Source organism: Pleurodeles waltl, chromosome 10 (genome assembly GCF_031143425.1).
Source record: "Pleurodeles waltl isolate 20211129_DDA chromosome 10, aPleWal1.hap1.20221129, whole genome shotgun sequence".
Classification (NCBI taxonomy): Eukaryota; Metazoa; Chordata; class Amphibia; order Caudata; family Salamandridae; genus Pleurodeles; species Pleurodeles waltl.
The window spans coordinates 1,022,130,508-1,022,143,935 of NC_090449.1; the positions used below are offsets into that span (position 1 = coordinate 1,022,130,508).

Consider the following 13,428-nt stretch of genomic DNA (forward strand, 5'->3'; position numbering starts at 1 on the left):
CAGCAGGAGACAACTGTGAACGAAGGGAAGTCGAGGCTCGCCCGGGTTGTGGTCTGATCGACAGAGAGAATAATGGTGAAGCCCCTTTCTTAGTCTGGGTGAGCTCTGTTTCCTCAGACCTCGACTCTTTTATTGAACAACAGCTAGATTTGCTGTCGTTAATGCACTTGCAAGATTTTGAAATGATAATTCACCTACTTGTCCAGTGAACTTAAATTTTTAATGTTCATTTTCCAGACCACTCCCCACACTTCATCTCCTGGGCTTTGAAGAATGGTAGCCGAGCCCCCGTGCCAACGTCCATTTTCTCTTCCTCGCCGATTGCCAAAAGCCAGCTTAAAATCCTGCCAATGAAAACAAATGGAATTGCAATGCAATCAGGACTTAGGGAATGCAAGTTACAAACATAACTGAGCTGCAGATACAAAGCCAACTGTGTCACTTCAATTTAGAGGAAAAGAGACAGGCTAGCTAGCCATGGTGATATTTTTCTCCTCCCATGTTTTGTTACAAGGATGCTCTAAATTAAGTGCATACCAAATATACTACAGTGCACAACCTGAGCATTCTGGTGCTTTGTGACTCCAACAACTCAGTAGCAGCTAAAAGGCTCCATATTGGCATTACGTAAAACACCCAAATAAATGCATGTGACCTTTACCTATGAGAGTGATTTTGAGATTGGAGGATTCAGATGTACAATTTTTGAGAGTTCTAAGAGACTGCTAATCTCCCTCATGTCTAATGAGACAGATGCTCTGTATGAGATGGTGAAATAGATACATATGGAGAGTAAACCTTATGATACATACAACACCATTGATCTCATATATACTCCACAGTGTTGAAGTGATTATCATTCTGAAGAACAGGCCCCCAAAATCCAGGCCGGACTGCTCCAGAGATAAACATACCTTTATAGCGCCTCAGTTACTTTAAGTCCTTTTGCATTTTCCCATTTCAAATTGTGGGTATCTCTAACATCTAGACTGATATCTACTTTGTTGTAAAAGCTTTTAATTTAGAGCACTGCAATGGGTATGCAGGTGAAAGTCACAAGCAGGATGCTTACCCTTCCCTGGGTGTATGCCCACTAATGCCTGCTTCCCTCTCGAAACAAGCACTGGCAAAGCCAATAGGTCTTGCCTATCCAAGAGTTATTGGCTTTGCCAATGTGTTTTAGCCATGTTTTTCACCAGCGTGGCTGCTGCTCAGCATGGCTAAGGGTTAGTGGCATAGAGGAGAGGGGCGTGGAGTATCGTAGAGTGGAACGGTGAAGAGTGGAGTAGAGTGTTGTAGAGTGGAGTGGTCAAGAGTATCCTGTATTGGAGTGGCATAGTGTGGAGTCACAGAGTGGCATACACTGTAGTGGCATAGAATAGAGTGGACTGATGTGCAGTGGCATTGAATTCAGTGGTGTACAATGCAGCATCGTAGACTGCAGTGGCATAGATTAGAGTGGTACACAGTAGAGTGTAGTGGCACAGAGTGTAGTGGCACAGAGTGTAGTGGCATAGAGTGCAGTAGAGTGATGATGTAGAGTGCAGTGGCATAGAGTAGAGTAGCATAGAGTGGTGCAGTGTAAAGTGGAGTGATTCAGAAGGCAGTGGAACAGAGTAGAGTCGACTGGCATAAAGGGCAGTGGCGTGGAGTGCAGAGTAGACTTGAGTGGCATAGAGTGCAGTGGCCTAGAGTAGAGTAGCATATAATGGTGCAGAGTACAGTATAGTGCCATAGAGTGTAGTGGCAGAGTGGGGTAATGCAGATTAGGGTGGTGTAAAGTTCGCTGGCAGAGAGTGCAGTGTTGCGAAGCAGAGTGCAGTACAGTGGCGTAGAGAGCAGTGGCGCAAAGTACAGCGATGCAGAGTAGGTTGCAATGGAGTGGAGTGTCGCAGAGTGGAGAAGAGTGGTGTAGAGTAGATTGTTTCAGAGGACAGTGAACTGGCATAGAGCATAGTGATACACGGTAGAGTGCAGTTGCATAGAGTGGCATTGAGTGTAATGGCATAGAGGAAAGTGGTGTAGAGTGCAATAGCATAGAGTGCAGTGGTGCAAAGTAGATTAGAGTGGCGTATAGTGGACTGGCATAGAGTACAGAAGCACAGAGTTGAGTGTTACAGAGGAGTAAAGTGCATTGGTATAGAGTGTATTGGCATAGAATGCAGTGGCACAGAGTACAGTGTTGCAGAGTGATGTAGAGTACAGTGGCGCAGATTGGAGCTGTGCAGAGTAGATTGGTGTTGCCTAGAGTGCAGTGGTGTAGAGTACAGTGGCGAAGACTACATTGGCATAGAGTAGAGTGGTACGGGGTAGAGTAGAAAGGTATAGCATGAAGTGGCATAGAGTGCAGTGGGGTAGAGTGCAGTGTCATGGAGAGGTGCAAAGTGGAGAGGTGCAGAGTAGAGTGCTGTGGTGTAGAGTGGTGCAGAGTAGAGTGGTATAGAGTGGAGTATTCATGGTGTGGTAGCACACTGCCATTACAGACCAGACATTTTCAATTGAAATAACCATTACATTTGCATAGACATACAGTTTTACTAATAAAACTATTCAGTGCACAGACAAAAATGTGTGGAAATAGCATCACCTAGTTTAATGATTTGTTTTGATCATATTAAAGTATTTATTTCCAACACACTTCAGAAATAACAAAAAATGTGCTTCATTTTGGGGTCCATAATTCTGATATCTTCTGAAATACTTACACATAAACATTTTCATGTGCTAGAAAAAACAACTCTTTCTTACGCCCCAGTATCCAGCAAGATTGTCACATAAATACTCTCACTTTGAAGTCAAAGAAAGAAAAGTAAACAAGTGTCCTTGGAAGACAGTGCATGACATTTGACCTCGGTCTTTGAATGCACAGCAAATCTGGCGAAATAAGAACAGGATTTAAAGGCCTGTTAACAGAAACCAAGTTTGCGCAAGGATACAGAAAACAGGGTTTGGGCAATGGGAGGACCAAAATGAACCTGGAGAGCCTAAAGCAAATAAAGTCAGCAAATGGAAAGCTAGAAAGTGTGAGTTACAAACCACAAAGCCAATGGTAACAACGAGTGGAATGCATTTTTAGATCAACTCTTTGAAAGTCCTCAAGACGTCTTTAGCAAACCAGACAGTTGCACTGTCTGGTAGACTGCGACCCAAAAAAGGAGCCACTCATTGAACTTTTGTTAGCTGATACCTGGTTAAAGTCAGATCAGGAAGGAAATGGGGGATGATAATGGAAAAAATCAAAAGGACTAAGAGTGAACGTCACCATTAGGGTAGCTATTTCTTGCTCTGGCAGCCCACTTCATACTTTCAATGTATAGCTATATTCAACAACAATTGACTATAAAAAATGTGAGGGGGGAGGTAGCATCAAACAACATAGACCTAGACAAAAATGTAACATGGATACAACAAGAAGCTCTAAAATAATAAAGACGGAAGAAGGTCTGTAGGTACACTATTTAGCCACCCAGCATATGCTTCTAACAGGCACACGCCTTGAGAATGCCACAGAAGGTGTTTTATTTCTGATGCATGTGCTCATGCAGCATACTGAGGTTCAGCACCATGAAGATGTAGCAAAGGGTCCTACAGAACACAGTTCATGTGGCAACGATGGACTTAGCAAGTGTAAAGTTAGCATTGCTGAGTCCAAAAAATGTTAAGTCAATAGAAAGTGGAGCATTGGGTATGTCGAGATAAAAAAGTAAAGTGTGCCCAATATACAAGTTGTCCACATGCCTCCTCTGGGGAGGAGGAGGCATGTGGACTTGGAAAGAATGCAAGAGGGGGCCTTCTCATTTAAAAGGCACTCTTGCATTATGTTAGACATTGGTAGGGCGAGTCCTCGTGCCCATCTTCTTCTAGCTGAATTACTTGAAGGGTTCTAAAGCATATTGGGCTTACAGACATTGATGCAAATGGACAATGTTTGGACTATGAAAGATGTTGTTGATGGGAAAAACCTTCATGACACATGAGATCAGACCCAAAAGGTTTATGCATCAGTCAGACTAGGACTAGACTGACGACGCATTGTACCTTTTGACTGCCTCCTTGGTTCTGGAGAAGAACTCCCCACATCTGTTGGGGATTACAAAATTGTCACAAATGGGCTACAGTGAAGCCATACAAGAATGTCCCTGCCAAATCCAGCAGAAGGTCTCTCCATAAGTACTTCAGACCCCACTCCATCCAGAAGGTGAACCGGTCACAATAACTGGAATTGTGTTGGAGTGCAACCGAATCTACAACTGGGCAATGGAAGGCTTCAAAGATGGTGTCAACGACCTCCTAGTTTTGTTTCCACAAATGAAGAAGGCGCAGATACAGTCTTAGGCACTCTGCTCTGGTGTTGTTGACCAAGCATTTCGAGGGATTAGCAGAAACATGGTTGTTCTATTGACAGACTGCAGAAATGTAAAGAGTGTGTGCTCCCGTGTTTACTCAAGTAGAAGAGGGCCATGGTGTTGTGTGTGTGTGTGTGTGTCTCATTACCACTCTGGGTGGCATCGCTAATTGAAATGTTTGCTATACTAGAAATATTTCCTTCAGCTCCAACTCCCTCCCATCTTTGAATAGTTGTTTACAACCATAAGCTGCAAGTGGGTCAGGTCAAAAAGGCATCTCACCAAAATATTGAAAGTTGTGCCCACTGTTACAAGGATGGTAGAATTGGGATAGGCTTGTAATGATTGTCCAGCAACAAGTTGTAATTCTCTGCTAGATGATGGTGCTGGGAACAAATGTGTAACTGCATGGGAGACCACTACGTGCAATCCACCTGTAGAACAAGATGCCTCTGGACCCACCAGGCTAATAAGGTGTTCTTGCTGTAGCGGTACACCACCTGACAGTCAGTCATCATACTCTCCATGATGCATGGCATTTGCCAAGCTACAAACCAGAATTACACAAACTAAATGAATCTTATTGGAAAGCAGCTTGGAGGATTAGAGGCAGTCAACACAGAACCAAATTTGATGAGTGTTATGGCAAGACTGGACTCTATTTCCTCCTTTAGCACTGAGCTAATAAAACAGTCTTTCAGGTAGAGATAGCAGTTGTTGGCTACAGATGCAAAACAGCAGCTACCAAGGCTAGATCATGGTAATAAACATTGTGGGCTGTACTGAGATCTAAAGTCGCAGTCTTGTACTTGTACTGATAATGTCACACCCTAGATTGGAGGTGTCTTGTGTGTGAGTCAGCTTATCTCCAGGCAGACCTACAAAGCATTAACATCTGTTTTGATAAGTCTTCTCTGTTCAGACTGGGCTCTAGGCATGATTTATTCTCTAGTGGCAAATGAAGCATTGTAAAACTGCAATAAGGGTGTGACATGAAGCCCCAGGGGCCGCTCTAGAGACAGGAAATCCAAAAAGGTGTTACCATGTGCAGGAGAACTTATTTTTCTTGCAGCTTGTGATGTGTTATCAGATGACACCTATCATACCACAAAACATCGCTGTGCACCAAGAAGATTTAACCAATAGGGGGGGATGTAGGTTTTCTCCCCACTGAGGGCATGGATAAAAGATTCAGATGCCAAACCTGCAGAAAGCTTGGTTTAAGAGGCCATGTGTGGTGGGTACACTAGGATGGCATACCCTATCCAGAACAACCTTGTACCCATCACAGGAACATCAAAGAAAACATGGAGCATCCTCAAAAGAATTGGCACAATAAGATGTATCAGGAAAAAAAAAAGTAGGACAGAGAACAATAGTTTTGTCCAAGCACACAGCTCATATTATGAAATCAGCAAACACAGCAACATCAGCTGGCGTATCCTGACCCAAGCAGGCATACCAATCGCTTTAGACCGCATCCATCTTTCAGTGCTGACACTGAGGTACAGCAAGTCCTACTTTCTCAAGAAAAAGACACCTGTGTGGAATAACAAGCCCTATTGTGAGTGGAAACTGCTTGACGACATTGGCAGCACATTTAAGAGGGTGTCTAATCCCAAACTTGTGACTGATGTTTTAACTCATACAGTACATTTCAGACATTTTGTTTGTTTCAAATGTTAAAGATTAAGTGATGTGAGGTACACACCATTTGAAGTTAATACTTGTGATTAGAGTTGCAGTTTCATTTTTAGGTTGCAGCCTACAAGACAACGCAGCTGTCTGGTTTGCTAAAGACATCTTGGGGACTTTCAGAAGTTGACCTAGTAATGCATTATGCCCACTGATTACCATTGGCTGTGTGGCTTGTAACTCACATTTTCTGGATTTCTATTTGCTGGTTTTATTTGCTTTAGGCTCTTGAGCTTCAATTTGTCTCTCCCATTGCCTAAAGCATATTTACTGTATTCTTCCACAAACGCGCTTTCTGTAAACAGGCCTTTAAATCTTGTTCTTATCTTGTCACATTTGCTGTGCATTCAAAGACACAGGTTAAGTGTCAGGCTGTGTCTATTAGGGAGCTTGGTGTTTATTTTTCTTTCTCTGACTGCAAAGTGAGAGGATTTATGTGACAATCATGCTGGCTATTGGGGTCTGCTTGAGGTTGGTAAATGCCCGATCTGACACGTCTGGACACAGGCCCTAAGACTTGTAATGCAAATTTTATTCATCCATTTAGAATGTGCTCCATTGCATGTTAGAAGTGTATGCCTTTACCTATTATAAAGTCAAGCAACTGGAAGGAAATCTGTCCAAATTATGGAGTTTGTGACACTAATCTTAGGTGGAAAGGGGAAGTAGGTTTTTAAAGACATTACTAGATCTTAGTGCTGAAGAACAGAGAAATCTGAATCAGTATGAAATATGCATCTTAAAATTAGGTAGACACTCTCTTCCTCATATTGCCAGTATTATGGAGATACACTACTTTGGGTTAAAAGGGAATGGTCACAAAGAAGCAGTTGAAGACTATATTACCAGTTTAAGGAAACTTTGGTCAACATGTACATTTGGGGGAGCGGTAGGGAACAGGATTCAAGAACAAATTGTGTTAAAAAGCTGTAATGTTAAGGTAAGGTAGGAGCTCTGGCTAAAAGATGAACTCTCCTTTAGAGGAAGGGATCACTATTGAGTGGGTAAATGATAGGAAAACAAAGATTTCATAAGAAGTTTACAGGTGTGGCAGATCAGGCCGTAGAGCCAATGCTAGTCACGGTCCTGCCTTACATTCCAATTGCAATGTCTGTGCAAAGAAAGGACATTTTGGCTGCAATAGTCGGAATAAAAAAGAGAGAGAGATGGTTGAAGGAGGTTACTTAAGAAATTATTTTCTACGTTGATGGAGTAAGTAACAGTTCAAACAGCAATCACACAAGTGAGATAATGAACATTAATCATTCTGATGAGGTTTGACTCATGTTCTAAGTGGAAAATAATTTTGAAAGCAACATATGAAGAGAAATTTGAGAGTAATGCTACATTATGTGAGTTGGATGAATGTCTCAGAAGATTTGGAGGCATTCTTATCCAAATGATAGGATATTTTGTTGCATGTTTGGTTTTGGGCAACCGTAGCACACTAGGTGAGGGTTATGTTTCTATCAACGTTACAAGCACATAGCACATAGCAACATCAAAGACTACTATGTGTCAAACTCAACCCCAATGCTAATCCACAAGTAAAAATTCAAGAAATCGCAAATCTTCACACCGATTTTGAACATGAATTTAAAAACATTATTTGATGATTCTTCGGGTTGCTTTAAGGGATATAAACATCATATTACACTAAAGAGGTATGCAAGGGTATGCAAGAGAATGTGAACAAAGAATGACAGATGTTAATTGATCTAGACGTAATTGAATCTGTTGAAGCCACTGCGTGATTAGCCCTTACTTTGGTTGTTAATCAATCCAGTGGAGATATACATTTGTGCATTGATTTAAGAGCTCCTAATCACAAAGTTGTAGTGCATAGGTTTCCACTTGCTACTAAAGTTGAGATCGTTATGACGCTCAAGGATGCCAAGCTTTTTACGACGCTTGATCTAGCTTCAGTGTATCATCAAATTGAGCTAGATAGTGACTTACATGAGTTAACTGCTTATGTAACACCCATGACAGCATTTAAGTTCAAATGGATGCCTTTTGGACTCATATCGGCCACGTCTGTTTTTCAGAGGATGATGCCAAAAGTGTTACAGTATTGCAAGGAGTTCACTGCTATGGAGATGATCTCCTTATAACTTGGGAAAGTAAGAAAGAGCATGATTTTAGGGTAGGGTCTGTTTCCTGCTAAACAAGCTAACTGAAGTAAGTCTAACTGAGAAAAGACAAAGGCAAGTGTGGGGTTACTGAGGTCAGCTATCCTGTCATCACATTTCTCGATAATGAGTATCACCCAAGAAGGATCTGCTTGACACCACCATTAATTTGAAAGAACCAAGTAACAGAGAGTTACTTTATTTCTTGATAAAGTTGGAATTTTATAATAAACTTATCAAAGGGTAAAGAGAGAAGTCTGTCTGATTAGGGAAACTGTTGAACAAGAAGATTCAATTTCAGTGATATAAAGAGTGTTTAAAAGAGTTTGATGTCATCAAGGATGATTTTAAGAGTGGCCCTAATTTACAAGCTTTCGTACTTTGTAATAAGACCTTTGCGGTCACTGATGCCATCTCAAAATGCCTGGGTGCTGTCCTACTATAAAAGAGGAAACATGATGAACAATTGATTATGTGTGCTTCTTATTGTCCATAGGGTGCAGAAGTGAATTACTTAGTGATTGAGAGCGAGGCTTTGCCAATTTTGGGGCTTTGAAGAAGCTTTGAAATTTAATATGGGGCATGACTATAAAGGTTTGCACAGATTACAAACCTCAAAGAGCTTTTCTTGAAGAAAGGATTAGGCTCAATTTCCTCAAAAACCGAGGAGGTGATAATCTCTTTACAGAACTTTAATTTGACAGCGGAATATTTACCTGTGATTAAATGAATAAATCATTAGCCTGTTAACTGTTGATACCGTTTCGTTGAACTCGGGTGTGAGAATGTATTGTTTGATGGTGATCAAGATGATTTGGTTGATGAGAAACTAAGAGCCTGATTATGAGTTTGGCGGGCCAACCGTCGACTCGCCAGAGCTGTGGGAGGGAGACCGCCACAGAGCTGGCGGTCTCACCCCCATCCTAATTATGGTCAGCCCAGTGGAAACAGTGTGACAGCATTGGCTTCGGCTCCTCAGGGAGCTGAGGCCAGTACCGTCACACAGAGGGTGACCCCACCACCCCTAGAATGCACAGTGTCTTCTGTAGCAAACAGTGCGCATTCTGAGGCTGCTGGGCTGGGGACCCATGTGGCCCCCAGCAGTGTCTTTCCACCAGCCTTTTCATGGCAGGGACCCCGCCATGAAAAGGCTGGCAGAAAGTGGACTCGTGATCAGCCTGGCAGTGCTGAACTCAGCACCCCTGCGGCTGACCAAAACTCTGACCGCCGCCAACCCATTGGGTTCCACGATCCTGGTGGTGGTGGCAGTCCCTTGGCGTCTGACCACCAGGGTTGCAATCTGGCAGTCGGACCACCAGGAGTGTAGCAGACTGACTGCCACTGCGAGTTTGGCTGTCGCAAGACCGCCAAATACATAATTAGGCCCTAAGTGTGTGTGAGGTAACATATAGGGCAATAGCAGCTGAAAATGGAAGCCAGAATTGTTTAAGGATAACACGTTGAGCTAGGTCATTATTTGATTAGAACAATAAATGTTTTCTCTCTTGATAAGCTGTGGGCTGTGGTAAAAGATTAACTTACTGTTGTAACGGAATGCTGTTTAGGGGTGCCAGACTCATTCCTCCTCAGTTACTCAGGAGTAAACTGGTTTTGTTGGGCCATGAAGGTCACATGGTCATAGTAAAACTAAAGAAAGGTTGAGATTCAACTTTTGGTGACCTGGAATGGACACGGAGGTAGAACGTGCAGTGAGTGCACTGAATGTAGTAATAGTGACAAGATTTTAGTTACATGACACATACCAATGGTGTTTAGAAAACCTCCAATTCTTCCATGGGATGAGGTTGCTATATAGCTGGCCCTTTGAAAAGTAAAGATCACACACCCTCATAGTGTTGCCAGATCTGTATTCCAGGTGAGTTGAAGTGACATATGTATGTGATATTTCGTCATCAAGTGTTATGAGATTTTTAAGAGAAGTTTTCAAGAGAGAGAGTTTACCTAGGTCTGACAATGGACCTCAATTTTGTTCAAGGGAATTTGAACTGTTCATTAAGAAATGTGATAATTTGCACATGAAAAATCTCGATCTCCATTTATCACCCAGAGGTTGATGGAGCCATAGAGAGGTTGAATAAAACCTTAAATGAAAACTATCAATCTTGCTAGAGCTAATGAAATAGATTGGAGAGATGCATTGAAAGAAGGAATCACAGCTTACAGAATGACTCCACTTACTTCTACTTGGAAAATTCCTTTTAAAAACTTTTAAAGGGTAGACCCAATAACTTGCTCTGTCCAGGTTGGATGGTCTGGAATAAAGGTGTGAAGTTTAATGGTCTGGGTGAATGGAGAAAAAAGGAAATTGCTCATCAAAAGAGGAGAATATATTATTTTTGCCAAGATAAAAAGGAGAGAAAAATATCTTAGTTCAGGTGGGTGACTTAGTGAACCTGGACCATTGTGAGCAACCAACAAGTGCTCTCATTTTGACTAATGTACAAAAAGGGTTTTAAGTTCTTCAGTAATGCCATGTAAACAGAGGACGGATGGGCTTAAAATTTGAATTGTGTTGTGGTTGTGAAACAAAAGTAAATTTGTGTTACATCAGGCGAGGATAATAATAATTAAAATGGTTCAGTTACTTCATCTGGTAATGTACAAGACAATGTTGTGCAAAGAAGGAGTCTCAGAATACGCAAGCAGCTGAGCTATATGAACGATTTTGTCAATAAGTGAGTTGTGAAGTGTCAACTTGATCTCTATTGTAATTCTGCATTTTTTAAAATATATAATTACGTATGGTTAATCTTTTAACCAACATTTATCTCTATTTTAATTTATGAGGTTGCATATTGTGTATCATTGCTTAATTGAGGATTCATTTTTCTAGCTTTTATAACCTACATAATATCTATATTTATATACAAACACATATACACTGAAAAACAAAAGGGTAAAGGGATGTTTTACTTAGGAAATAGAGTTTAAAAAAAACATAGAAATTCACTTAAAAAAATAAAAACGGTTACAGGGACGTTATAGTTAGGCTCACATTTTAAACATACAATACCATGGAAATTCACCTGTTCTAGTTAGAGCTATCTCACGTAACTATAATTTGTGCCCTAAGGTAAGTGTAACTCGTGCCCCTGCCATGCAGTTTTTTCGTAAAAAAGTGTACTGCAAATATTACATTTATATTTTTAATGATGCTATCATGAGTGCCGTAATTCCTCTCCAACCGCTCTCAAAGAGTCTACCTCCCTCCTTTTCGCTCAGACCCCACCGAGATCATTTGCGGCATCCCACAAGGCTCCTCGCTCAGCCAGACACTCTTCAATGTCTACATGAGCCCCCTCGCCGACATCGTACGCAAACACAGCATCATCATCACCTCCTACGCCAACGACACTCAACTGATACTCTCCCTCACCAAGGACCCCACCAGCGCAAAGACCAACCTGCAAGATGGAATGAAGGACGTCGCAGAATGGATGAAACTCAGCCGTCTGAAACTGAACTCAGACAAAACGGAAGTCCTCATCCTCGGTAACACCCCGACCGCCTGGGACGACTCCTGGTGGCCCACGGCCCTTGGCACCGCACCGACCCCATCAGACCACACACGCAACCTCGGCTTCATCTTGGACCCACTTCTCACCATGACCAAACAAGTCAACGCCGTATCCTCCTCCTGCTTCCTCACCCTCTGCATGCTCCGGAAGATCTTCTGCTGGATCCCCGCCGACACCAGAAAGACCGTGACCCACGCCCTCGTCACTAGCCGCCTGGACTACGGCAACACCCTTTACGCTGGGACCACCGCAAAACTCCAGAAACGTCTGCAACGAATTCAAAACGCCTCCGCCCGCCTCATCCTCGACATACCCCGCAACAGCCACATCTCCGTCCACCTGAGGCACCTGCACTGGCTTCCCGTCAGCAAAAGGATCACCTTCCGTCTCCTCACCCACGCACACAAAGCCCTCCACAACAAGGGACCAGAATACCTCAACCGTCGCCTCAGCTTCTACGCTCCCACCCGTCTTCTCCGCTCCACCAGCCTCGCTCTCGCCACCGTCCCTCGCATCCGCCGCTCCACGGCGGGTGGGAGGTCCTTTTCCTACCTGGCGGCCAAGAGATGGAACACCCTCCCCACCATCCTCAGGACCACCCAGGACCACTCCGCATTCCGGAGACTCCTCAAGACCTGGCTCTTCGAGCAGCAGTAACCCCTTCCCCCTAGCGCCTTGAGACCCGCACGGGTGAGTAGCGCGCTTTATAAATGTTAATTATTTGATTTGATAATTTGTAGGGTAATTAGCAGTGCATGAAGAGGGTGCGAGTTATAGTTACCTTAGGGAACGAGTTATAGTTACTTGAGATAGATCTAACTATAACAGGTACATTTCTATGGTTCTGTATGTTTAAAATATTAGCCTAGCTATAACGTGCCTATAACCTTTGGCTTTTCAGTGAATTTCTATGGTTTTCTTAACGTAAAGTCATTTTCATGATCCAACCATGATCCAACCACCGCCACGTGCCATGTGCAGTGGCAGTGGGCCGTACGGCCTGGCCTACGGCCAACCACTATAACCACCCAACCATGCAAAGCGGACGGCTTCTGGCTTTGCGCAGCAGGGGTTGCCCACAGGGCCTGATGTGTGGCCAGATGCTGCGGCCAACCCCCTTAACCACGTGCTGCACATGACCTTTGTTGGTACACAGCAGGAGTTGGACACGACCTGTTTCTCTGGGTGTGAGTGTGGCTGTGAGAGTGTCTGTCTGGGTATGAGAGTGGGTATGTCACTATCTTATTGGGTCTGTGAGTGGGTGCTTCAGAGTCTGTGAGTGGGTATCTGAGTGTAAGAAAGATTGAAAGAGAGCAAAAAAGAGAGAGAGAAAGAGTCAGAGGGACAGAGATAGACAGTTTTTTAGGCTTTGATGAATTATATACTTAGAATTATATATTTCAGGACAAATTAAAAATAAAAATGTATTTGTCAATTAAAATGAGTGGGTTCACATTTCAGTATGAACCTTAATCTTTTGAAGTTTAAAAGAAATTAAAGAATGAAAATGACCACAGGCACACCTAGAGTCGAACCCTCACTGAAAAGTGTGAGGGTCTGTGACCTTAACCTTTAGGCCACAGGTGACCCCTTACTGTGATGTTTCCAAGCATACCTATGACAGTCAACTCACGTATGTGATTGTAAACAAATGTGAATGTTCCATCACCAGGAAGGTTTAACCATCAAAACACCAGTAGATAAACAAACACACTG

At 42.9% G+C, this 13,428-nt stretch overlaps 1 protein-coding gene across 1 annotated transcript in view; it reads right to left on the minus strand.

Annotated features, from left to right (window-relative positions):
- The window catches only part of GGCT (gamma-glutamylcyclotransferase), a 44,594-nt gene that overhangs the window by 24,977 nt on the left and 6,189 nt on the right, over positions 1-13,428 (minus strand). Inside the window, exon 2 of the mRNA XM_069211946.1 lies at positions 199-344. Within this exon, the coding sequence (XP_069068047.1) occupies positions 199-344 (146 nt within the window). The remainder of the gene's footprint in view (positions 1-198; positions 345-13,428) is intronic.